The 25,400-nt window shown below is 40.1% G+C and overlaps 1 protein-coding gene across 1 annotated transcript in view; it reads left to right on the top strand.

The window, feature by feature from the left end:
* Positions 1–24,934, top strand: part of LOC127444533 (tumor suppressor candidate 3) — a 116,087-nt gene extending 91,153 nt beyond the window's left edge. The window contains exons 7-10 of the mRNA XM_051703944.1: positions 4,901–4,964; positions 6,895–6,969; positions 22,125–22,215; positions 24,789–24,934. Coding sequence (XP_051559904.1) covers positions 4,901–4,964; positions 6,895–6,969; positions 22,125–22,215; positions 24,789–24,804 — 246 coding nt within the window. The 3' untranslated portion in view covers positions 24,805–24,934. The remainder of the gene's footprint in view (positions 1–4,900; positions 4,965–6,894; positions 6,970–22,124; positions 22,216–24,788) is intronic.
* Positions 24,935–25,400: the final 466 nt, after the last annotated feature.

Here is a 25,400-nt window from a genome sequence, read left to right as displayed (position 1 = left end):
TGGAGTTTTGGACCACAGAACTGCTCTGGAAACACTGTAATAATACAGACAGGACAGTGCATTGCGCATAAACTCAGTGAGCAGATTATTTATTTATTAAATTAAATCGCTTCCCTAATGCTACATTCACACCGCAGCTGAATGTTACCCAAATCTGATCATAACAGCCGGCACTTGTTAACTGACCTGCATACATGTAGACCATTTCAAGGACTGTTTGTTGGTGAGGTCAAGTGACGTCACTGTTCCATGAACGTTTCCTGCTTGTCAAAACAGAGACCATTTAGCAGAGACTGACCACTTCTATTTTAAAAGAACTGACAAAACTGGAACGCCCAACGGCAACCAACAGTCAATGAAAAAAATACAGCCTCATCACCGCTGCCTTTAAACACCAAGCGTGCCTCTCCTCGGGAGACCGGTCTCTACCTGCTGGCGTGATCTGGGGAAGGATACGCAAAATGTTTGCCTGCATTGCAGGTTCCCAAGAGCACAGTGGCCTCCATAATTCTTAAATGGAAGAAGTTTGGAAAAAACCAAGACTCTACCTAGAGCTGGCAATCTGGCCAAACTGAGCAATTGGGGGAGAAGGGCCTTGGTAAAAGAGGTGACCAAGAACCTGATGGTCACTCTGGTTGAGCTCCAGAGATCATGTGTGGAGATGGTTGTCCTTCTGCAAGTTTCTCCCATCACTACAACACTCCACCGATCTGGGCTTTATGACAGAGTGGCCAGACAGAAGCCTCTCCTCAGTGCAAGACACATGTAAACACATTTGGAACTGGCAAAAAAGCACCTAAAAGACTCTCAGACTGTGAGAAACAGATTCTCTGGTCTGATGAAATGAAGATTGAACTGTTTGGCCTCAATTCTGTGCATCATGTCTGGAGGAAAGCAGGCACCGCTCATCTGCGCAATACCATCCCAACGGTGATGCATGGTGGTGGTAGCATCATGCTGTGGGGGTGTTTTTCAGCGACAGGGACTGGGGGACTGTTCAAGGTTGAAGGAAAGCTGAACGCAGCAAAATACAAAGATATCCTTAATGAAAACCTGGTTCAGAGCGCTCAAGACCTCAGACTGGGCCAAAGGTTCTCCTTCCAACTGGACAATGACCCCAAGCACACAGCCAAGACAATGCAAGAGTGGCTTATGAACAACTCTGTGAATGTCATTGAGTGGCCCAGCCAGAGCCCGGACCAATCAAACATCTCTGGAGAGACTTGAAAATGGCTGTCCACCGACAGTCCCCATCCAACCTGACAGAGCTTGAGAGGATCTGCAGAGAAGAATGTCAGAAAATCCCCAGATCCAGGTGTGCAAAGCTTGTCGCATCATACTCAAAAAGACTTGAGGCTGTAATCGCTTCCAAAGGTGCTTCAACTAAGTACTGAGTTAAGGGTCTGATAACTTAATAAATTTGCAAAGTTATCAAAAATCTGTTTTTTAATTTGTCATTATGTGGTATGGAGTGTAGATTGATGTGAAAAAAATATATATTTTAAGGCATTTTAGCATAAGGTTGCAACATAACAAAATGTGAAAATTAAGGGGTCTGAATACTTTATGAATGCACTGTATAATGACTTATGCCATCAGGAGTCTGTGCGGTGCAAGTTGGTTCTAAATTTTGTTCAAAATTTGATCTTAAATTTTAAAATATGTAAGTGCAAACTTGAACCAAATATGTGTGTATGCACGGTTATTAAATGAGACCCATAGTTTTTAGCAGACAAAAAGAAGTTGCAAAATAAGTAAAAATACTTCCAGGTGTTTTCAAAAGTAGAAAAAGACTGTTTATAAGAAATCCATTTAGGCTCAATGAACAGATACAGCACACTAGTAGACTAATACAGTTGTGTCTCTAGGTTAGTGCTGGAAGTGCTTCTAATTTGAATGCTGTTTTCTTTAATATGCAAATATGCAGCAGTATGGCTGTGTTTAAATAATAGCAGATGCCTTTATCCCAGAGGCGACAAGTGACATGGCAGTGATAAATGCACTGGCCTATTTGCTCATATACTCTCCTTAATGGCCCCCTCCTTTCCAAAATCCCTTCCTATATCTGACTTTTTTTTGTCTCAGTATGAAATGCTGCAAATGACGACAGCCCAAGTATCAAGGAGCTGCTTCCGGCAGTGTTTAGGTCCTCCGTCTTTTATTATTTTCAGGTTTGAGTCGAGTTTTCAGGTTTTTTTTTCTTTTTTTACTGTGACGAGGAGGAGGGCGTGGCCATGCCGTGATTGTGCACACCTGGCTCTGAGTTGCCCCAATCAGCTGGAGAGGGAGATAAGGAGCAGCCGGGGACGCCAGAGAGAGAGAGAGAGGAGGAAGAAAAAAAAAACTCTCCGGCTCCCGAACATGCCACCCACACGGTCCACAGCCAGCTGGACTGCATCCGTCAGAGATGCCGGGCGATGTCACTGGACCCACTCAGCCTGCTCTTTCGGTCGCCAGCTGATGATCCACTCCAGCACCACTGGATCAATCGTCTCCTCGGCGTCGCAATCCTCAGCCAGCGGCAAGGGCTCCAGGACAGCATCTTCCTCCTCCAATCCTGGGTTTTGGCACCAATGTGGCAGACCTCTGCCTTTCTTAAGATGGAGGAAGCAGGAGCCATGTGAACAATCCACAATCCAAGACATTTAATGGACACTTTACAGTGTATAACAAAAACTTTGCTTTTCAGCAACACATTAAAACACACACTGCTTTTCAGCCAGCTACGTATAAACATAAAGACACACAGACAGGCTTCATGCATTTCTCTCTCTCTCTTGAACTGCGGCTCTGGCTCCTCTTTATCCCTCTCCCTGCTGATTGGGGCAACTCAGCGCCAGGCGTGCACCCTCACGGCCCGGAGACACCCTCCTCCTCGTCACAAACTCAAAGATACATCATTCTTAATGTGTTTATCTCACCTTGAAATAGTTTTCCACTGTATATTAATCTAATACATGATCATTATTAGATACTGTAAAATTCCTTTGTAACCTTAGTCAAGTCAAGGGATCAAATATGTTTGTTTGTCCCATATCTAGAGTAGTTTTACACTTGTTTCATGACAGAGCAAGTGCTTCACCTCTCCTTACCTCTCATTTCAATCTTTTCACTGACCCATTAAAGCTTTTATCGTTTCAACTTTTCTTTGCATTTTGTTTTAGATTTTCCTTTCATCTTTCCATATATCTGCCTTAACCTTGTTATGATTCTTTCTTGTCTTTTGACTAATTTCTATTATCTAACCTTTTCACATCCAAGAATAATGATTTTAAGTTATTTATTTGTTTAAAGGGAAAGTCAGTAGTAATGGAGGTGGTATATGTGTGGTCAGGGACGGATTATTGCACAGCCGAGGCTGTAGCCGAGGGGCCCACAGTGATCAGGGGGCCTTTTGCGACTGCTGGAATTCCCAGTCATCAGCCTGGGGAGCACAACCAGCCACCGCAAATGGCTGCTCCTGCACCTAACAGCTGTGCTATAATAGATAATGCAGAGCCATCGCCTACCTCTTCAACTTCCCGGTCAACTAGCCATAACTGTGTCAGGTCTGCAGATTAGCTTTCAGATTTGACGAGCCACAGTGCAGTTTTGAGGTGTCCGCGTCGACTGCTATGTGGCAGCAGCACCCACGCGAATGCACATTATTATGTTATTAAAAGCAAATTGTTTTATTTATGTGCTGTTAACTTTTGCCAACTGTTTCTGATATCAGCAGGACAGTCAATCAGTTTTGTCATATGATGCTTTCTGTTTGATCCGTCGCCATTTATTTACAGTCCTGAAATGCATCCGTTTGACAGGATATGTTCTCTTTTTTATTCACATCTGTTACACAAGTAGTGTTAATATAAAGTCTGCTATATTAACCCTGATTGACTTGGGGATAATACACATCTGTTAAACTTACTCGCAGGAAAACTCTTACACTCATCACATCGCGGTCTTAACGACATTTCATCTCTCTCTAAAGCTTCCGGTTAGAAGTCACGGACAGCGATTTGAAAATGAATATATTGTTGTCTTTAGTGCAAAGAGTGCATGAAAATATATATGAACCAATAATAATTTATATTAAAGTTATAGAGGAAAATAATTCCAAGCAGAAAGTAATGCAATGAAGTTCTCCTTAAAAATAATAATAATAATATGAATTTTATTGAAATACATTTTAAAGATTCATGATTTTGTTCTATTTATGTTTGATCCAAGTAATATTTTTCTTCCAGTTATTTCAGTCTGAATCATCCCCATAACAGTTCTAAAAACTTCAATACATTAAGGATTATTCTTGACTCTGTGCTTATGCTTGTAACACTTTTGGGCCATGCAGCAAACTAATACGTTGACAGGCCTAACATGAATTTATTCTTGTTGATATTTTACATCAGGGCCCTTTGGTAGGGCCATGCAATTAATAGCAATAAAATTATGGTATAAGCAAGTGCAATTTCTAAATTGAAGCTAGCTACATTTTTAAAAGTCAGAAACCTGTGATGTTTAATTCTGATTGGTGCACATCTTTTGCACACTGACAAGATCTTGCAAATCAGAGTGCAGTGCACCAAGTAGGTAACAGTGAGAGAACGGAACAGAAATTCATAATTTATGTAAATGTATATACAGTACCTCTGGAGACCTCCAATCCTATGGGCCTGTGCAGACCTTAATCCGGCCCTGTGTGCAGTTTGTGTTCATGCCTTTTTGGTATGATAAATACAACGCGTTACTGATCATAGAGACACAGTATTATACATCCATGTTTCCAGTGATAGGACTTTGTGAAAACAGAGTTTGAAAGGTCTATTGTCTGCTTGTTTGCCTTATTATCTTCTTAATCTCTCTCTCTCTCTCTCTCTCTCTCTCTCTCTCTCTCTCTCTCTCTCTCTCTCTCTTTCAGAGTTATATCCATGGCAGCAGTCAAGCTCAATTTGTGGCTGAATCTCACATTATTCTTCTATTGAGTATCCTTTCAGAAAAAGCCTCACTCTACACCATGAACTTGCCACATTTTTCTGTAAAGGAAGTAAACCTTTAACAACCCTCTGACATTTTTTTCCATACAGATCTGTATACCATACTTGGTACCATTGTTTTAATTTATTTTAATGAATAATTGAGGTTAGTTGTGTGTTTAAGGAATAGTTCACATAAAAATGAAAATGCTATCATCATTTACCTACCCTCATGTAGTTTAAAACCCATATGATTTTCTTCTCTGTAACACAAAATAAGATATTTTGCAGTAGGTCCAAGATGTTCTTTTCCATGTGATGGAAATAAATGGAAATGATTACCACGTTGGACTCAAAAAGGACTGCATAACATATTTGTGTCCTACATAAATCTAGATAAGACTTTACAATAAGGTTCCATTTGTTAACTTTAGTTAACAATAAATAATGCTTCTACAGCATTTATTAATCTAAGTTAATGTTAATTTAAGAAACACTAATATAATGTTAATATCAAAAGATGTATTTGTTAACATTAATTAATGCACTATGAACTAACTAGGAACAATTATATTTTTATCAACTAATATTAACAGAGGTTAATTAATTCTGTAAAAATTGTTGTTCATTGTTATTTTATGATAACCTAATGCATTAACTGATGTTAATGAATGAAACCTTATTGTAAAGTGTTACTGAAAATTACTTTTATGTTCCAAGAAAGAAAGAAAATTTATATGGGTTTCGAATGATGTGGTTAAGTAAATTATGACAAAATGTCCATTCACTCCTTTATTCTTGTCTGCCAAATTACTGACAGATGTTTGTTAACAATTTTTTTTTGTTGTTGTTGATGTTTGTTTCTTGTTTTGTCTTGTTTTTTGTTTTGTTTTGTCTCATCTTGTTTTGTTTTTTGTTTTCTTTGTAAATGCTTACAAAAACATGAAAAGTATGCATCATGACAATAATAACCAGATTTTAAACAGTTTGGGTTTGTTTTAGTTTGTCTTGTCTTGCCTCGTTTTGTTTTATTTGTGTGTGTGTGTGTGTGTGTGTGTGTGTGTGTGTGTGTGTGTGTGTGTGTGTTTTGTTTTGTTGTATGCATCATGACGATAATGAAGTAATTTAAAACAATTGGTGTTTGTTTTGTCTTGTCTTGACAAGTTTTTTTTTTTTTTTTTTTTTTTTTTTCTAGCACTAACAACAACAACGAGATAAAGCTTTTTCAAATTTCTTCAGCTCTAACAAAAACTAGATGAAAAGTATGCATCATGACAGCATTGAAGTGATTTTAAACAACTGATGGAAGCTATTAATCACTCACTCAGCTGGCCATGTTGGGCATGTTCTTTTGAGTGTCAGTCTATGTGTGAACTTCCACTGTAATTATGTGGGTTTGTTGACTGTGCCTGATGGGTTGCAGGCAGACTGACAAAGACCCTCTGCTACAATCTGGCTCTGCTGGTGGAGAAAAGAGGAGCTTCTGGCTACTGGCAGAACGCCTAGTGTTTGTCTATCCACCTTCCACCAACCAAATTTCACGTTTTTTTCAGCGCTAACAAAAACTAGATGAAAAGTATGCATCTTGACATTATTGAAGTGATTTTAAACAGTTGACGTCTATTAATCACTCACTCAGCTGGCCGTGTTGGGCATGTTCTCTTGAGTGTCAGTCTATGTGTGAACTTCCACTGTAATTAAGGGGGTTTGATGACTGTGCCTGATGGGTAGCAGGCAGACTGACAGAGACCCTCTGCTACAATCTGGCTCAGCTGGTGGAGAAGAGAGGAGCTTCTGGCTACTGGCAGAACACTTAGTATTTGTCTATCTACCTTCCACCAACTCCCAACCCCCCCCCCCCCAAGGTGCTTCTTGTAAAAAAACAATCACATCCAGCTTGGAGGCCACCACTTTTACATTTCCTTGACTTCCATCACAGATGCGGCCATCACAATGGGAATGGTCCTTCTGAATGAAGCCGCCACCTCCAAGGGAGACGTGGGCAAGCGGAGGAGTAAATTCATTTTATTCATACTGCTTTCTCTCTTTTTAGTGGTGCCTGCTAAGGCAAGCATCACTATTATACAGCTCATACTTGGGGTTAGGGGTTTAAACAAACCACTAATGGCACTTTTCCACTGCACATTACGGTTCGACTGGACTCTACTCTGCTCGCTTTACTTTTCTGAGCTTGCTTTTCCACTGCAATTTAGTGCCACCTCAACGTGGGTGGGATTATAGGCTGATCGTAATAGTTGCGCCACCTCTACTGCCGTGACATCGTCTTAAACGCGACACAAACATTACTGACCATAAACAATAACACAACCGCTAGCTGTTAGCTACTAGCTCATTGTGCTGCATAAAGCAGTTGTTGCTTGGTGATTTTGCCTGGTTGTTTTAGAAGCAAGCTTTCCAGTAGCTGGTCAACTAAATAAAGTGAGGCTTTCAAGCAGAATATAGAGTTAACGTAACAAAACGTACCATCCTCCATCGTGGACTCCAGCAACGTCGAGTCCAGGGCACTCTCCCTCCCATTGCTCGCTGGTCGTGCGGCCAACAGCTGAGACACTTCCTGAAAGACTTTTTCGTTTCGCGTCGTTTCGTCCGTCACTAACGTGAGGAACGTCTGCATCTCGTTTATTGACCATGGCGTGGTTTTGCGCACAGCCATTTCTTTTTACAATTCGAAAGTCGCGTGAACAAATGATATTGCTGTCGCTGTTGCTAACTTTAAAACTAGCGTGTTGATGTCCCGTTTCACAAATCCAGTGACGCTGGTACTGACGATTCTCTCTGACCAATCAGTGATCTGCAGGGTTTTGACATCACATTTAGTATCGGCTCGGCTCGCTTGGAACCTCGACAGAGGTGGTACTAAAAAAAGTACCAGTTACCAGGTACTATCCACAGTGCAAAACCCCCAAAAAGTCGAGTCGAGTCGAGTAGAGCTGCACCATGCAGTGGAAAAGCCCCATAAGCCAAGGTAATAAACTTGGTGCTCATCCTGCACCATTTGTGCTACAGCAGTGAATGATACCTCATTCACACAGTGTGTTGAGTAGAGGTGTGTTTTTCACCCATTTAATCACAAATTCTACCCAGGTAAGTGGGCACATGTGTTTTACTCCTTGGATAGCCCAATGAAACAAATTTACAGTTTTAACCAGTGGGAAACTAATCAGATTTTGCTCAGTTTAGCAAAATCCAGTTGAAAAAATAAAAAAATAAAATATATATATATATTTTTTAATATATATATTATTATTATTATTATTATTATTATTATTATATTATCATTATTTTTTATTTTTTTATTATTATTTTTTCTTTATTTTTTTACTAGCGGGCATTTATGGGGGGAAAGGAAATGATAAGCCAAGAATAAATGCATATTTATTTTTATTTTTACTTTGTTTCATTTATTGTGACAATGCCTCAAAATGTGCGATTTTATAATGACCCTCGATCTGTTACACGTTTTCTGAGTGATCAGACTTATGTTTTTGCCTTGCTGATGATAGAACACGCTAGGAAACACCCAGAACTTCCTAGAAATTGCATAGCTAAGTCCTGTCAACCACCCACAACACCCTAGCATCATGGCTGCGAGTTTGCACAGGAAAACACCTTTTATTTTCTATATATAGATATATATATATATATATATATATAAAATATTGTCTATTGTGTATTCTATATATACTTTCTTATTATATTTCTTTTCAATATATATCTATTTTATATTCAATTTTAATTATTTTTTAAAAGTCGTGTTGCTGTTTTTGTATTGTTGTGTACTGGAAGCTCCTGTCACCAAGACAAATTCCTTGTATGTGTAAGCATACTTGGCAATAAAGCTCATTCTGATTCTAATGAAGCATAAAATGATCAAAAGGGGCATATTTTGCCTTCGCATATTTGATAGTATCTTTTACTTTTGTGTGTGTGTTTTAAGTGTGTGTTTGTCTGATGATAACTGTCAGCATGAGTGTGTGTCTTGCATAAGTGTGTGGCCCTGAATCACCTCCAGCCTTTGTCCCACTTACAGGATTTTGTTACATGACTGCTTTTTTCCCCTCTGAGCTTCTAACGTCACACCCACTCTCACTCCCCCATTCAAAGTGCTTCTCAGGGGTTCCCATAAAGAGAAGTATCGCCTCCAAACTCTGACACATGAATGCTTTCCATTATTATCACTGATTTAGGTGTGGAGACCACTTAATGTGATGGCCTCCATCCCACCTCTATAGTCATCCCCAGCTTTTGATATGTTAATAGCAGGAATTATGGGTAATATTTAAATGCTGAGTTATTTTTGCCTTGGTTTTAAATTTACCTTGATGGCAAATGAGGAAAGTGCTGATGGCAAATGTTTCCAATTTTTGACCATTGAGAAAAAGAGGAGAAAAATGGTTGTAATTACTATATGTGTGTGTGTAAAATTATGGTAATTTCCATTTATGTGTGTGTGGGAGCCTGTGTGTAAGTCAAGAGTAGCATTATTTGCATTTAGTGTACAGGTCATTTTTAACCTACTTGTGTTATACACTCCTATTAAATACTACTCAAATTCACATCAGTTGGAATTGAGAAGTGTTACCACTTTAGAACTGGGGCAGAATTGTGATATAACATGTGAACACATTCAAATTTTTGATAGAGTAACATTTTGGTGTGCAGTACTCTTATGAAACAATACAACTTCAGTTACTTTCCTGCGGGGCCCCAATTATTCAACTGAAAAGTTGACGGGGGCCAACATTTTTTCCTTATATTTTAAGTAACATTTTATCATGAAAACACAACTAAACACCATTAATATAAACATAAAACATTAAAAAAAAGTCAGGGGTATTCAATTAACATTTTCAAGGACTGGCCACTGTTCCTTAAAGGGATAGTTCATCCAAAAATGTATTTTCTCTGATAATTTATGTCATCCCAGATGTGTATGACTTTCTTTGTTCTGCAGAACACAAATTAACATTTTTAGAAGACTATCTCAGCTCTGTAGGTCCATTCAATGTAAGTGAATGGGTGCCAAAATATTGACACTCCATTAAGCACATGAAGGCATCATAAAAGTAATCCATACGAATCATGTGTTTAAATCCAGATCTTCAAAAGTGATATGATAGGTGTGGGTGAGAAACAGATCAATATTTAAGTCAATTTTATCTAGAAGTTCTTCTCCCTGCCCAGTAGGGGGCGATATGCATGAAGAATGTGAATCACCAAAAACACAAGTGGAAGAATGTGAAAGTAAAAGTTAAAGTGGAGACTGACTGAGCAGGGAGGAGAATTTATAGGAAAAAAGAACTTAAATATTGATCTGTTTCTCATCCACGCCTATTATATCACTTCTGAAGACACTGATTTAACCATTAGAGTCTTATGGATTATTTTTATGCTGCCTTATGTGATTTTTGGAGCTTCAAAATTTTGGCACCCATTCGCTTGCATTGTAAGGACCTATAGAGCTGACATACTCTTCTAAAAAATCTTAATTTGAGTTCAGCAGATGAAAGAAAGTCATTCACATCTGGGATGGCATATGGGTGAGTAATTATTATAATTAAAGACTTAAAAAAAGACTTATAAAAAAAGACTTAAAAAAAACATGACTTAATATCCTTAACTAACAAATAGATTTTGATTTAACTTTACTTTGAAAAGAAAAACATATGGATCATTTCAACACATCTGGGCTATTGTTTACAAACTATGAAAATTATGAGGAACTTAGTCTAAAGCCCATATCTTTGAAAATATAACAATATAACCAACATAAGAAAACAATGGCCAACTAATATAGACCATTTCACATATTAATATATTTAGAACTAAAAAATAAATTAAAAAAAATCTTCCTCTTTCTCCATTATCCTTCCATTCAATGAGGGGAAAATGAGCCTTTCCTTGTCCTGCAAATATTGTGTATTTGCACACAGGGGCCAGTGCATTAGCCAGATATTTGTGCAGATAATCATTAAACAGAACAAACTGATTTGATGATCAGGATTGCGGACACATATCTGTACATAGAGCCAAACACAGTCATATATGCATATATGCAGGTTCAGTGGCGCTTGACGTTAGCACTTTTTACGAGCTGTACAGACCCTGAACAGGTGAGACATGCCCGTTTAACACTTGAAGCATGGAGAAAAAAAGCAAAGTTTTCTTAGAAAATTCACTTTTCATCATCAATATCTCTTTTGTAGAATATGATTGTGCAGTTGCCATCAACTGCTGTGATAATATATTTTTACGTCAATATTTGTCTGCAATCCACATCACAGCTTAGCAATGTGCATAAATATATTTAATTGAATAAGACACAATCTAATATGCTCACCTTTGCTGGTTCGTGTTTTGGAAAGCAGTGTCACTGGACGTTAGCCAGAAAGTAAAGTAAACAAGCACTCTCCGGTCCAAATCTGTGCTCTGACGACAGCTGAATGGTGTTGGACGTGCCTCTGAGTATTTTTAAACTTACCGCTAAATGCCAGTCTGCATGCCGCTGATTGCTGTTAAAATTCACCACTGAGTTTTGCACAGACAGAGTACTGATTATCAGATAGCGAGGTGATTTTATCAAAATTAGATGGAGGGCCAGATAAAAATAATTGACGGGCCGCCAATTGAATAGTCGTGCAATACAGTGAGCTTAGATTTAAACAATATGAACATATCAGGCTACCTTATTGTTTATTATGTATTTTAGAGCAAGCACTGCATTTGCAATTGTTCTATAGTAGTATGTGTTAAGGGAAATACTAATCCTTGCAAGGCTGCAAAAGTATGCTGTGGGAGTTCTAGCCTTGTATCTGCATATTTGAAATACCGCATGCATGAGAATCAACACATAAAGTGACACCGTCTTTGCAGTGTTAAGATGGTTAAATAGATATTAGAAAGGGCCAGTCACAATTTGGCATGCACATGAATGCAAGAAAAAAGATGAATTGCAATTCAACATGCAGCTGTTAATCGATGCAGTCAGATGTTGTAAAATAATTTCATTTGTCATAAAGCTCACATTAGTGGGTGCCTAATGACACACTCCTTAACTTGCTCTCTCCAGAGGTTGTGTCTCACATTTCTCCTCCGCTACCTAAATTTGCTGAGGCCATCATCCGCCACACCATGGCTGTGGCACAGGGGTCAGAGGTCACCTTAGGTCTGCGGATAATTAAACCAGCAGTGGCACCTTGTCTGCCCAGCGCTGGCTTTTCTTACACCTGTCAGTTTTTATTGACCGTTAGGCACATATGAATCTACATTATAATAATCTCATCAGCCAGCCTCTGAAAAGGTTTGAAGTGCTTTTGTCTGAAGCAAGTCAGTTTACAGAGATAGACAGTGAAGAAGGAAATGACAGGGTTCCCACAGTCATGGAAAATGTGGAAGTATCAGGGAATTTCAAAATTGTGTTTTCCACGCCTGGAAAAGTTATGGAAATTAATGCAATATTAAAAGTCATGTAATATTGTTTTTTTTTTTTTTTTTTTTTTTTTTTTCTAGTTGCTCTGCAATGTTTAATCGGCTAGATATTACTCTTGCTGTCGAGTAATATGTATGCAGAACCCATAGTGATGTCACAGAAAGGAGATGTTAGGCAGAATGTTAGGGACCGACAACCTAAATCACAATTTTCTTTAACAAAATGCATTTGAAAAAGAAGCAATGAAAATGAATGGTGACTGAGACAGTCAGTCCCTAACATTCTACCTAATCCTTTAAAATCTAATCCTAAATCCTTAAAATCACAAACGACTAGAAAGAAATACGGAAATGAATAGAATTTAGTCATAGAAACTCACTGGTCAAAAAGTATTGGAACCCTGATAGAGTATACGTAGACAGAAGGGCAAGAGAGGAGGGTAGCATGCCCATCTTGAAGCATGTTCCCTGGGGTGTAAGAGGAGGAGGAAGGCCCTGCAGCTGAGGTAGATGTTTGCTCTGTAGGCACTGCTGGGTGACCCTCTGTCAGCCTCTGGAGATACATGAGATGGGCACACTGATTTATTTATGTGATAGGGTTAGAGTAATAGATTGATGGCTGTGTCTGTGTGTGTCATTTGCATATGAATGTATGCACAAGTGTTTTTGTGCACGTCACAAAGGTGAACTTACAAGGGCTGAAAAGACGGTGACAGACCGGTGTAATGGCCACGCGGTGTGTCCCGTGGCGCCATGCCCGTCTCGGGACTCGAGTCTGGAGCCAGTGCTGAAGCGGCCTCATATGCATCAACCCGAGCGGGGTGGCCACCGCCGAGGACGCCATATGCCCCAGGAGCCTCTGAAAATGTTTCAGTGGAACCGCTGTTTTCTGTTTGAACGCCTTCAAACAGGCCAGCACCGACTGGGCGCGCTCGTTCATAAGGTGCGCCGTCAAGGAGACTGAGTCCAACTCCAAACCGAGAAAAGAGATGCTCTGAACCGGGAGGAGCTTGCTCTTTTCCCAGCTGACCCGAAGCCCTAGTCGGCTGAGGTGTGAGAGCACCAGGTCCCTGTGTGCGCATAACCCGTCTCGAGAGTGAGCTAGGATTAGCCAGTCGTCGAGATAGTTGAGAATGCGAATGCCCACCTCCCTTAACGGGGCAAGGGCAGCCTCTGCGATCTTCGTAAAGACGCGAGGAGACAGGGACAGGCCGAAAGGGAGGACTTGTACCGATACGCCTGACCCTCAAACGCAAACCGCAGGAAGGGTCTGTGTCGAGGAAGGATCGAGACGTGAAAGTACGCATCCTTCGGGTCTACCGCCGCGAACCAATCTTGATGCCGGACGCTCGCTAGAATGCGTCTTTGCGTCAGCATCTTGAACGGGAGTCTGTGTAAGGCCCGGTTCAGTACTCGCAGGTCCAAGATTGGCCGCAACCCACCGCCTTTTTTCGGTACAATGAAGTAGGGGCTGTAAAACCCCCTCTTCATCTCGGCTGGAGGGACAGGTTCTATCGCGTCCTTCCGTAGGAGGGTAGCGATCTCCGCGCAAGGTAGCAGCGTTTCCATCTTCCACCAAGGTGAAGTGGACACCGCTGGACCTGGGCGGATGCCCAGCGAAGTGAATCGTGCAGCCGAGTCGGACGGTCCGGACCAGCCCTCGCGACGGACTGGAAAGCGCAAGCCATGCACCCGAGTTCCGCGCAAGGGGGACCAAAGGGACAACGTCATCGGATGTACCGGCGGGTGGGGCCTCGCGGCGGGGCGGAGCCTGAGGTGCCACACCCCATCGTGGCCGTGCTGAGTCAGAGGACATCGAAGCACTTACCTGGCTCCTTGTGACCACCCCCGGAACAGCCTGGGACGGGGGAGGAAGAGGCCTATCCTCATGACCCGTGGAGACTGTCACATCGGGGGCAGATTTGTGCCACAGCTGGGCGCTCAGGGCGGGAGGCCGCCGCTGGAGCGCCAACCTGCCAAATGGAGTGGTGGACGGTGGTCGTGATGCCAGCCGTACACACCGAATATGTGACCCAGGGAACAAGGAAACCACTCTTGCGGAGCTCTTAAGTACTGCAGCCACTTGGGCATGCAGCGCAATTAAATGCAAAAGGTAACAAAAAGAAGATCTGCTTACCAGCTCCAGAGCAGCGGGTTTCGTTGTCCCTGGGTCGCCCGTCTCAGGGGCGCTTCGAAGACCTCCGTGGGTTCTTCGGTGCCGGCTGTGAGACGGGTGGCGTCGGCTTCCTGCGGTGGGCTCCACGCCGGGGCCGGGCCGGAGGGGCGGGCTGCGGCGGAGCCGGTGCAGTCACCGCAGGGGGACGCCCTCGGCGATGAGTAGATGGGGGGATCTTGAGCCACGCCGGGGCAGGACAAGCCGGCTAGCACCCATCTACTGCTCTACCATCGAGAACTGCTGGGCAAAGTCCTCGACAGTGTCGCCGAATAGGCCCGCCTGGAAAATGGGGGCAGCAAGGGATCGTGTCCTGTTGGCCTCACCCATCTTGACCAGGTTGAGCCAAAGGTGGCGCTCCTGGACCACTAGTGTGGCCATCGTCCGCCCGGGAGACCGTGCCGTGACCTCCGTCGCTCGGAGAGCGAGGTCGGTTGTCGAGCGCAGTTCCTGCATCAATCCCGGGGCGGAACTACCCTCGTGCAGTTCCTTTAGCGCCTTGGCAGACTTGCAGGAGAGCCATGGCGTGCAGGGCGGAGGCGGCTTGTCCAGCAGCGCCGTAGGCTTCGACCGTCAGAGACGACGTAAACCTACAGGCCTTGGACGGGGCTTTGGGCACCCACGCCAGGTGGCGGCGCTCTGCGGGCATAGGTGCACCGCGAGCGCCTTTATCCACCGGGGGATTGCCGAATAACCCTTGGCCGCCCCACCATCGAGGGTAGTGAGAGCGGGGAAGCTGAAAAGATCGGGACCGGGCAGTAAAAGGTGCCTCCCGCGATCTTGTCAGCTCTTCATGCACTTCCGGGAAGAAAGGAACGGGGCGGGGCGTGGCTTTGAGCGGCGCCGCGAGCCCAGGAACCAATCACAGAGCCGCGAGGGTTCAGGGAAGAGCGGTGAAATCCACTCTAACCGACGCTCGCGGCTGTCCGGGAAAGCATGTCGTCATCTCCGCGTCAGCCTGTGACTGGGCGATCGACCCCGAAGGGAGGAGCCCAGCCGAGGCTTCCGACTGGACGAGCCCGCTCTCCGATGCTGCGCTCGAGAGCTCATCACTTTCGCGGGCTCCGAATAAGAGGTCGAACTCGCCGTGAGACGAGCCGGCGGACTCACCCGGAAGCCCGATCGGGGCAGACGAGCGTGCTGGGGGATGGGAGTTCCGCGGGGGGATACCCGCCGGAGGCGGTCCCATTGGGGTCCCCAAATCGCCCCCAGTGCTAGCCGCGCTGGCCTCAAACCCGTGGGTAAAAGGACCGAAGCGGGAACCTCTGGGGTGGCTCGCTTCCTTACGAAGGCGAGCCGCGACCGCAACGTTGCCATGGACATATTCTCGCAATGAGAATGTGACCATCCACGAACGCTGTCTCCGCGTGAGCAGTGCCCAGACACGAAAGACAGTGATCGTGACCGTTAGAAGGCGAGAGATAACGAGCACAACCAGGAATAACACACAATCGGAAAAGCATCTTTAAAAAGACGCGTCTTTAAAAAGACGTTCTGTGTGTGCGCTCTTTTAGAGAAATATATACTCTTTTAGAGGGGAAAAAATGCTCTTTCAGAAAATATACTCTCTAGTTTTTCTGCCGAAGCGCCCAGGGGCATTCTCTGCAGTGCACCAGTGCAGAGGAGGGAGAAGCCGCTGAAATGCGCCGTCAGATCCAGCAGGTGAATGAACAGTAGTATTCAGCTCAATGAGCATGACCGTTCGGCTCCGAAGAGAAAATCTGAATGAGTGGTTGCATACCAGCTCCTTTTATACCCGTATGTTCGGGGGAGTGGCATGCAAATACCACTCGCCAATTTTCATTGGCCTTTTATCAAAGACCAGAGGTGTCTCGGGCTCCCAAGAGTGACCCCTAGTGTCACTACATCGACACCAACGTCGAGTGAGTGACAGATAGGGAACTTAAATTACATAAGTGCGATACATAAGTGCTAACTCATGATGTTTCTGGTCTCTGGCCTTCTGATTTAAATCATGTTTCAAAATGTATAAATAAGTAGGAATGTGCACGGTAGGTCGACATTCGGTTAACTGTTCGACGTGCCACTATTCGAATACCAAAATCCCCATTCGGTTATTCTACACATACATGAGCTCTTCAGCCCAACCCAAACTTGACAAGTCCAATAAACCGGCCGGTTTGGGTCAGTTTTTCAAGAATAGGGTGAGTTATGGGCTGTTCAGAAATGCTTTTGTGTGCGTCTGCACTGTTTTTCTATATACTGTTAACATGTGTTGGACGAACGTCTTTGACTGTTGCACAGAATCTCACAGTTTTTTCGTTCAGTATCTTTTGCAGGATCGCCATGGTTTCAGACACTAAGAAAAATTTAAAAGATTTTAAATTTGTATAAATGTATCTCCAAACACCTGCGTTGTGTTTCATACATTGTGCTGCGTTCTGAAGTTCAGGTTTCAAAGAAAACTTAATGTGACTGTTACACCATCAAACATGATTCAAGGTTGTTTTTGACTCCAAGCAAAGTTTCAGCTCTTGATAAATGGTAAGATAGTGTTTTTTTTCCTTTTGCTCTAGTGTGCATATTTATGTACAATAATTAGACAAGTGCAATGCAATTTAATTTGAAACCATTTAAAATCAAAGCCCCCTGAAGAGGCTATTTAACCACAGCAGTGTAACTCCACGCACATGATAATACTTGCATTTGCTGCTTCTCGGAAATGTGAACCTTTCTGGCAGAGCGCATATACAGGCAGTGACAGTTTGATTATTTTTGTTTGACTTAAATGTGAGATTTTATCATTTAAAGATCTATGTGTTGACTATTTAGGCTCATAGCTCACTGTGCACTTTATTTTCTGCTATTTTGAGTAGTATTTGAGGAAATTACATTCCATTAAATTTATTCCAACGTCCCGACTCCCAACGAAAAACCGGTTAACCATTTATGAAACCTTGTGGTTAACCGAATGTTAAAAAGGGTACCATACACATTCCTAGAAATAAGCAGCAATTACATTGTGTACCAAACTTTATATACTGTTTATATTTTTTGCAATAAACCTAAAATATATTGTTACTATAGGCATCAACTTTAAATCAATAGTTTTATATATTTTCATACCATTTTACTTCATTCTTAACTGTTCAGGTTCATGTTTTAGAACTTATTAATGAAGAATTTTTTTAATCACTATAAAAAATGAATGGGAAAAATACTTTTGCCACAGTGGTTTGCCAAAATATTTTTGCAAGAGTAAAATTGTTTTGCTATTCTAAAATAGCCCCTGCAAAGTCAATATTAATGCCAGTTAATATCATGGGGATATAGGGAATAAAAAAATACTGAATACAAGTAGGATACAAAGTCTCTCGTTGTACTGTTGAAATCTAGCCTCGAGCTAAAAGCTGATGGGTCTATAATTAGTGACATTCTGAGGTGGCGTGCAGCTTAAACACTTACACTGTAGACAACCTAAAGTCATCGTTGTGCGACTTGACACATCTCGTCACATGTCAGGCGTAACTCTGACACTATAATGTAACACAAAGTAGAGATTTTTCCAGTTGGGTATTTCAGTGTACAGCATCTGCAAAAGCATGAGCTGACATTTAAATATAAGTCTGTTTGACTATATATATTTGAACATAGACTTTAAGCATTCTTCAGAAAATGGCTGCCGAGCTAGTCCTCAAATCATGTCCGACGAGACTCACGCTTTCACTCAAGGAGAGGGCGACAAACATGAGGAAGAATCCGATCGCACTCCAATCTTCTCAGACACAAAGCCAAAATCCCAAACTGCCCCCACACACTGAGCTCCAATCTGGAGGCCATGGAACTGGAACAAGTGTGGATAATGCCTCGTGGTGAGAAATTGTGAGCCTCGAACAGTGTCGCTGTCCCCGTTGGACCCTTGTAATGTTTGGAAAAAAACACATTAAAATTGCTCTGAAATTATGCTGTATAAAACAACGTGAGTCGCTTCTTAAATTTCATCCTGTGTTGCCACTCAAAAAGGAGAATAATAGTGATCCTCGCTTCGACTTGAGTCATTGGTCCAACACGGGCCAGACAAGATTGTGCACTGAAGAACAGAATATCTGACTTGATGGCCTGAAGCGAGCGCCTTTATGAAGCCCATGACGTAGCTCCCTAGGGGCGTCGCTTAAGCACCATCAGCCAATAAATTGGTGTGATTGTATGAGGGCTTCAGACCACGTGACCCTCAGGGCGTGTCCCAATGCGATTACGCAGCTCGAGTTCCTACAAAAGAGAACATCTTTTTACCTAGTTATTTTGTGTATCTCTGCACACTGCACAGCACTCTTGGAATAACATTTTGATATTGTTTCCATGACAAACTATATCTTCTAGTGGCACTTAAGCTATTTGCTTAATAAAATAACTTTTTAATGACAAATTCTGTCCATTCTAGTATATTTATGATACAGTAAATATTGTATAAAAGCAATAAGGCATCTAAAACTGCATAACACTTATTTTTTATTATTATTTATGCAGATATTATTACATAATAAATAAGAGACTACATGGAACAATTTTCTTTTAAAGTAAAGGCAAAAAGATGATTAAAAATAGTTACATATTTAAAAAACTTGAAAGATAGGTGACTAGTTGGAGTGATATTAAGTTATATAATTTCCCATATACAGTACATTCATGTAAATGTTAATGTAAAATATTGCTATTCATAAAAAAAAAATATTGTACAGTATGCATCAGCAGTGTTTGATTACCTCTGAAATGTAATCTAATAATGATTACAAATTACACAACTAAAATTGTAATCAGTAATGTTAATTTTTAGATTATACTTTTGGGTAATCTAATCTGATTACTTTTGGACTATTGATTATTTTTGCATTATTTATAGCATGTTTTGTTGAAAATCAAATTTTAGGTGCATTTAGTTTCAGTTTAGACTTCTTCACATGAAGCATGAAGTCAAACAAGAAATATGCTATTTGTTAGTACCCGCTCCTGCGATTCTTTGAAAGTCAAGGGAAAAAAGTATCTGTTATCTGATTGTACTTATTTAAAAATCGTGCGTAATCGTATTACAATTACTTGATTTTTGTAATCTGCTACATAAACCAGATTAGATGTAGTCCATACTACCCAGCACTGTATCAATTACCCAAATATTTGGTTTCAAATTAGTTTTGCACTTTTATTCTATTAAAAACATTCACACACTCGCCATGTCTTGCTACTAAAAATAAAAGTGCAGGCTACAAAACAAACCTGAACCTCTGGTGACCTATAATGTTAATTGCTGCTATGCAAAATAAGAAGACTTTCAAAGTCAGTGGTAAATCAAACCCAGCTGTTGTCATGGAAACACACTGACTCAAAGCATTTTAAGAAAGGCAGACGCTATAGTAAATGAAGACTGTCAGAGCTGCAAGGTGTTTAATCAAGTCATATGAAGTCAGCCAAATGTGATTGCACCAGTGCACCATTATTCTGCGACATCACATTAGTTACTCCACAACACAGACGAACCTGAAAATAAATGTTTTGCACATTTTAAATGTCATATCTCAGTTAGTCATCTTTGTATAATGTAAAATCCTTTTGCTCATAAAGACTACTATTCCACTTCTTATGTGAAAGCTTTTGTAACGAGTCATTGAAAGATTATAGAAATGAGCATCAAGGTAAATGCTGTTTTTTGGAGCCTTGAAAACAATATATAGGGAAGTTCAGTAGACAGTAAAACTTTAAATTAAAAGCTGGATAAGACTGTCATGGTTTGTGTGACTGTGTGTGTGTATGTTTTGTTTGAGATCTCAGTATAAGACTGTGTTTCTGGATGACTAAACTGAAGAGCACCAGTGCTGGTGGTGTGGTGTAATTGGAGGTGCCCCTATTTTGAGGAGGTTAACACACTTTGATTAAGCTCTGATTAGCTTCTCATTCAGCTAAACAGCAGCTGCCACTGCCTCGCTCTTTAATATGTTTACTCCTTACACACTAACTCTTATACACATGCATTGCCTTTTGCACCATCTTCATGAGCTTTCACTAACAAAAAATGGCCATGGTATTACAATGTTTTTGGTAATGGTACCATGAATACCATACAATATTGTAAATTGATTATTATAAAACAAATAGAATTGTGGGTTAGGGATACATATTGAAGATGCTGCAAAAAAAAAAAAAAAAAATGCCCAGTAGCCTTTAGGTATCCTCAAAGCCATAAGCATAGCCAATGAGAAGACATTCTTATTCTAGAAAGAACTTTATAGGACCAAAAAATTGGACATACCCATGAGAGACATCAACATTTTTTTTATTATTATTATTGTTTTTGTTTAGTTTTGTTTTTACAGTTTGAGAGTGTGCATGTTTAAATGTTTAATTTCAGTTCAAATGTTTTTTAATCTGTGAAATAATAATAATAATGATCTGTCTGTTTAATGACAGTTATTTTAGTCATAAAAAAGTGAAAAAATTAGATCAAGATTCCCACAATCATGGAGACTTCAAAATGGTGTTTTCCAAGCCTGAAAAAGTCATGGAAATTAATAGAATCTCCAACGTCATGGAAATTGTCCTAAATTTAAAATACTGTAAATATTTCAAGTTTTTTCCTGCTCTAAAATATTTAATAAGCCACTGTAGATATTGCTCTTGTGTAAAGTAAAACTTGCTCGCAAGCCAATGATGTCTGATTTGTCAGTGAATCGTCTTTAGAGTCAGTTCTTTTCAGTGAATTAGTCGGAACAGTTTAGGAATTGGTCTAAATTATTAATCTGCAAATCAGTCAAAAAAAAAAAAAAAAAAAAAAAAAAACATCTTTATCCAGTGATCACAAATGCCTGGAAATGTAATTGAATTGCCATGTAAAATTCATTGGTCAAAAGGGTGGGGACCCTGAATAAAAGATACACAAACTTAAATGGGTTTATTGGGTATGTAATGTGTCAAGTTGCCTTTGTTTGGCAACTGTAAACAGCCTGCGGTTATTCAGTTGAACTCTATTAGTTGCTGGAAGCACTGTTTATTATTTTTATTATGACAATTATGTAATCTATTTATTGAACTTTGGTGTCTTTCAACATCTTGCTTTTGCCAGTCGTTGTGCATAAGAACACTCCGTGCCCATGCAAAATCATTGTAAAGCGTAAGCTCAAGTACTTATTGTTTTGTTTTATTTCCCTTGATAACATCAGCTGCTTATAAAGTATTGTGCTTTTGTTGAAATGCACAGTCTTCAAAGCATTATTGATTAATCTTTAAAGTCACCTTATAATGTGATATGGTAGGTTATGAAATTGTGGTTGCCATCTCATCTCAGGGAAAAAGCAGCTGATGCAGCACATTTTATAAGCATTTAAGTAGCGATTTATTGTTTCATTCATTAGTAATGGCTTAATTTAAGATGGCTGTATGGGATTAGCTCACGGATCAAAGTTCATGAAAAACGATTTTTACCAAAGGATTAATCCCATTATAGAAGACTGTAGCAGCGGCATACTAATTAAGATTCATCAATGTAGCTTATCAAGAGAGTGACTCTTTGTTTTTCTCTTCTAATTTATTCTTTACAGTTATCTGTCTTGTTGGGCTCGGTTTAGTGGTGTTCTTCTTTAGCTTTCTTCTCTCCATCTTCAGATCAAAATATCATGGTTATCCTTACAGGTAAGACTTTGAAAACATTGATCTATAACCATTACTGTAAAAAAATAAATAAAATAAAAGCTACTTTCAGAGCTGCATTGTTGGTCAAGGAAGGGATAATGTACAATCAGCCAGCTGTAATTGCAAAATCAACCCTGACATATTGATCAGGACCGCAACGTGAAGGGGTTTATTTTGCTATTATAAGCAGCTGACTACATATCCTTCTTTTCACATCACTTTATAGCAAATAAATATTAAAAAAGGAATTGTTGAACATTTAAAAAAAAATCAAGGCAACATGATGCAGTTCGATTTTTGAGTTCTCTCAGCAACTGTTTGAATTTGTTTGTTCACTAAATGCAAAAATCCTTGTTTGAAAAACTAGTAATATCTAGTTCAGCAAACCATCAATTCGCAATATGAGAACTTTCATTTTGTCACCATTTCAATCTTATATATGGTTTTTATATACATTTTTATGAAGTTAACTGCAATCTTTGCCTCTGAAAAAAGGTATGTCTTGCCTTGCAATAGACCTCAATAGACTTCAAACCTTAACACACAAATCTTAATAACGATGAAACTCAACAAACCTAATTAACATCAGGGGCTTTTTATGAGCACGCAAAGTGCAGCACTAAGCGCAACAACCATGCGCAACGTCTTATCCAATTTTCGTGAGAGCGCTAATTCTAATTGCAATTTTCGTGTCAATGCAAACCGCAAGTGGGCACGGGTGGGAGTGTTTGCACTATTGTGGGTGTATGCGTGCAAACAGTGGGTATATTGTATGTTAAAGAAGTGGTGCAAAGCGCAATTTGCTCTTTTCCTGAGAAATGGTCATTGCGCAAAGTTAACTCCGTTTAACTCTTAACTCTTCTTAAATGAAAATATAGTAGAACATGAAATTAAGTACCTGACGATCAGAGTTGTAGCCGTCTTGTATGAAACAAATATTTAACTATCTATAGGTCCTGGTTTATTTTTTTAATTACAATTATTACTATTATGTTTAAATTTGCAATTGTATTTATGATCTAATTTGCAATGCTATTTTTCCACCTGTTGTCGTAGAGTGATTTTGAAGTCACTGCAAAATGGGCTGGTGGAAGAAGTTGGAGATAGTAAAATGTTTTTGATTTGGTATGATTTATTTGGCCACTTTGTTATTTAAATTATATTTTCGTTAAATTTGAAGTGTAATTTCAATTTAGAAATATTTTTCATGTTTCAATAAATTAATTACATTTTTCAAAATCGACCAGTAAAAGTGAAGGACGTGCCGATACGGTCACTGTTAATACTAGTCATAATTTGTATGTCAGTAGATGAAAATGATTAATAATACGAACGTTCTTTATAATTTAACAGAGCGTACATCCAAATTCTGACGAGAATCACATTTTCCATGCGTATTACAGGAGCATGTAAATTTCATAGATATATGCCCAACAATCATCAAGGACGAAGTGAATGCACAATAGAACGTAATTTACATTTTTCTAATTAATTGCATACAGTCCATTTACACTACCAACTTTATGAATGTGCTGTCTTTGTTTATATCGCTGGTGCTTGAGGGAATAGACTATATAATAGGACGCAGATGGTGGAATAACCGGAGAAAACCTCAGAATTAAATTGCACTGATTCCAGCCCATTTGAGCGTTGCGTGTGATTTCGTCAAACCCAATTGTGTGTTGACTTAGCGCATGCTTGCACGAAAATACAAAAACTTCATGGCCATGCACACTGACTTTGCGCTCATGATTTAAAGCATAGCGCTGTGCTTAGCGCTCTTAAAATAGGGCCTAAGCTATTAACATCTCCACACAACAATTAACTAATCGTGGCAACAAAAACAACAAAATCAGCAAACAGCAATAAATAAGCCTATAACAATAACCGCATAGTTTATTAATTTTGCAGTGCATGATGGGAACTCACAAATCAGCATGGAATTGTTTGTTCAGACAGCTCTGTTGTCTGAACAGAGTTGATAATATTTGGGGAAAATATTTGGGGGAATATTGTTGGTCTAACATGTGTTTTTATGTAGATGCAAAGTAATTCACATTGTGTAGTATCTGTGTCTCAAAATCCCCATAAGCTGGATAAAATGTAAATTCATATTTTACAGTGTTTGAGTTACAATTATTTCATTATGTGACAAGAAAGAGACCAAAAGAGATATTGGAGAAATCAAAGTTTATGGAAAATGTTGGTTGCCTGGGACAATTGTTAATTAATCAGTCTAAAAAAAAAATAGACTGCAGAATGCTGTGTTCGTAGAATGTATTCCAACAATACTTGGATTACCAAGATTTAGAGCCAAGAATTATTAAAAATGTATTGCATGTAATAACATTTTACAGCTGGAAAGAGGCTCTTGATTTTTGCTTTTACTTATCACTTGCTGTACATCAGCCCAGGCACAATTTGTTAAACGAATTTAGCAAATAATATACATTAATAATACATGAGGAAGAATTGTGTGACAGAAGTTCATGAGCTTTTCCAGTCTTTAGATACCTTTTCTTATGATGATGGACACTTTATCATTAAAATGTTTCTCTTTCTTTGTCTCTCAGCTTCCTGATTAAGTAAGATTGTGCCGTGAAAGAAAAATAATCTGCCATTCTTCAGAAGTTTCAGGCATGAATTTAGCTGCTGATACTGTTCATACTGTAACGCAATGCATGTGTGACCGAAGAGAAATAAATTGAACAATTACACACCACTGTGCACTGTGTGGTCTGTTTGCATGTCCATTGAAGTTAGATGAATCGTATGCTTGCTTGTTTCGCCAGTTTTTGCTTCTAAATGCAAATCGAGAACTGCGAATTATGTCCTCAAGGTTTTTCTGTGGAGGGAGGTGCATGTGCATCTGTGTATGTGTTTTTTTTCTTTTGTTATTGCGGTTTATGATACCTCTCTCGAGGCCATTGTGTGAGCTGTCTCAGCTGATTGTGTCCTCTTTTTGTCCCCTCAGTCAGTTTTCTCTTCCTTTTCCTGCTTGTCACTCACTCACTTTCTCCCTTTCGCACTCTTCTGGCATTTGTGCAGGGCTCCCACGGTCATGGAAAACCTGGAATTATGAGGCTATTTTAAAATTGTGATTTTCAGGTATGGAAAAGTTATGGAAATAATATAAAATCATAATAAAATCAATAATAAAATCATGTGATAGTGAATAGAAAAGT

Source organism: Myxocyprinus asiaticus, chromosome 8, assembly GCF_019703515.2.
Source record: "Myxocyprinus asiaticus isolate MX2 ecotype Aquarium Trade chromosome 8, UBuf_Myxa_2, whole genome shotgun sequence".
NCBI lineage: Eukaryota > Metazoa > Chordata > Actinopteri > Cypriniformes > Catostomidae > Myxocyprinus > Myxocyprinus asiaticus.
The sequence above is the reverse complement of the archived record's forward strand: the minus strand, read 5'-3'. Positions and strand labels throughout refer to the sequence as shown.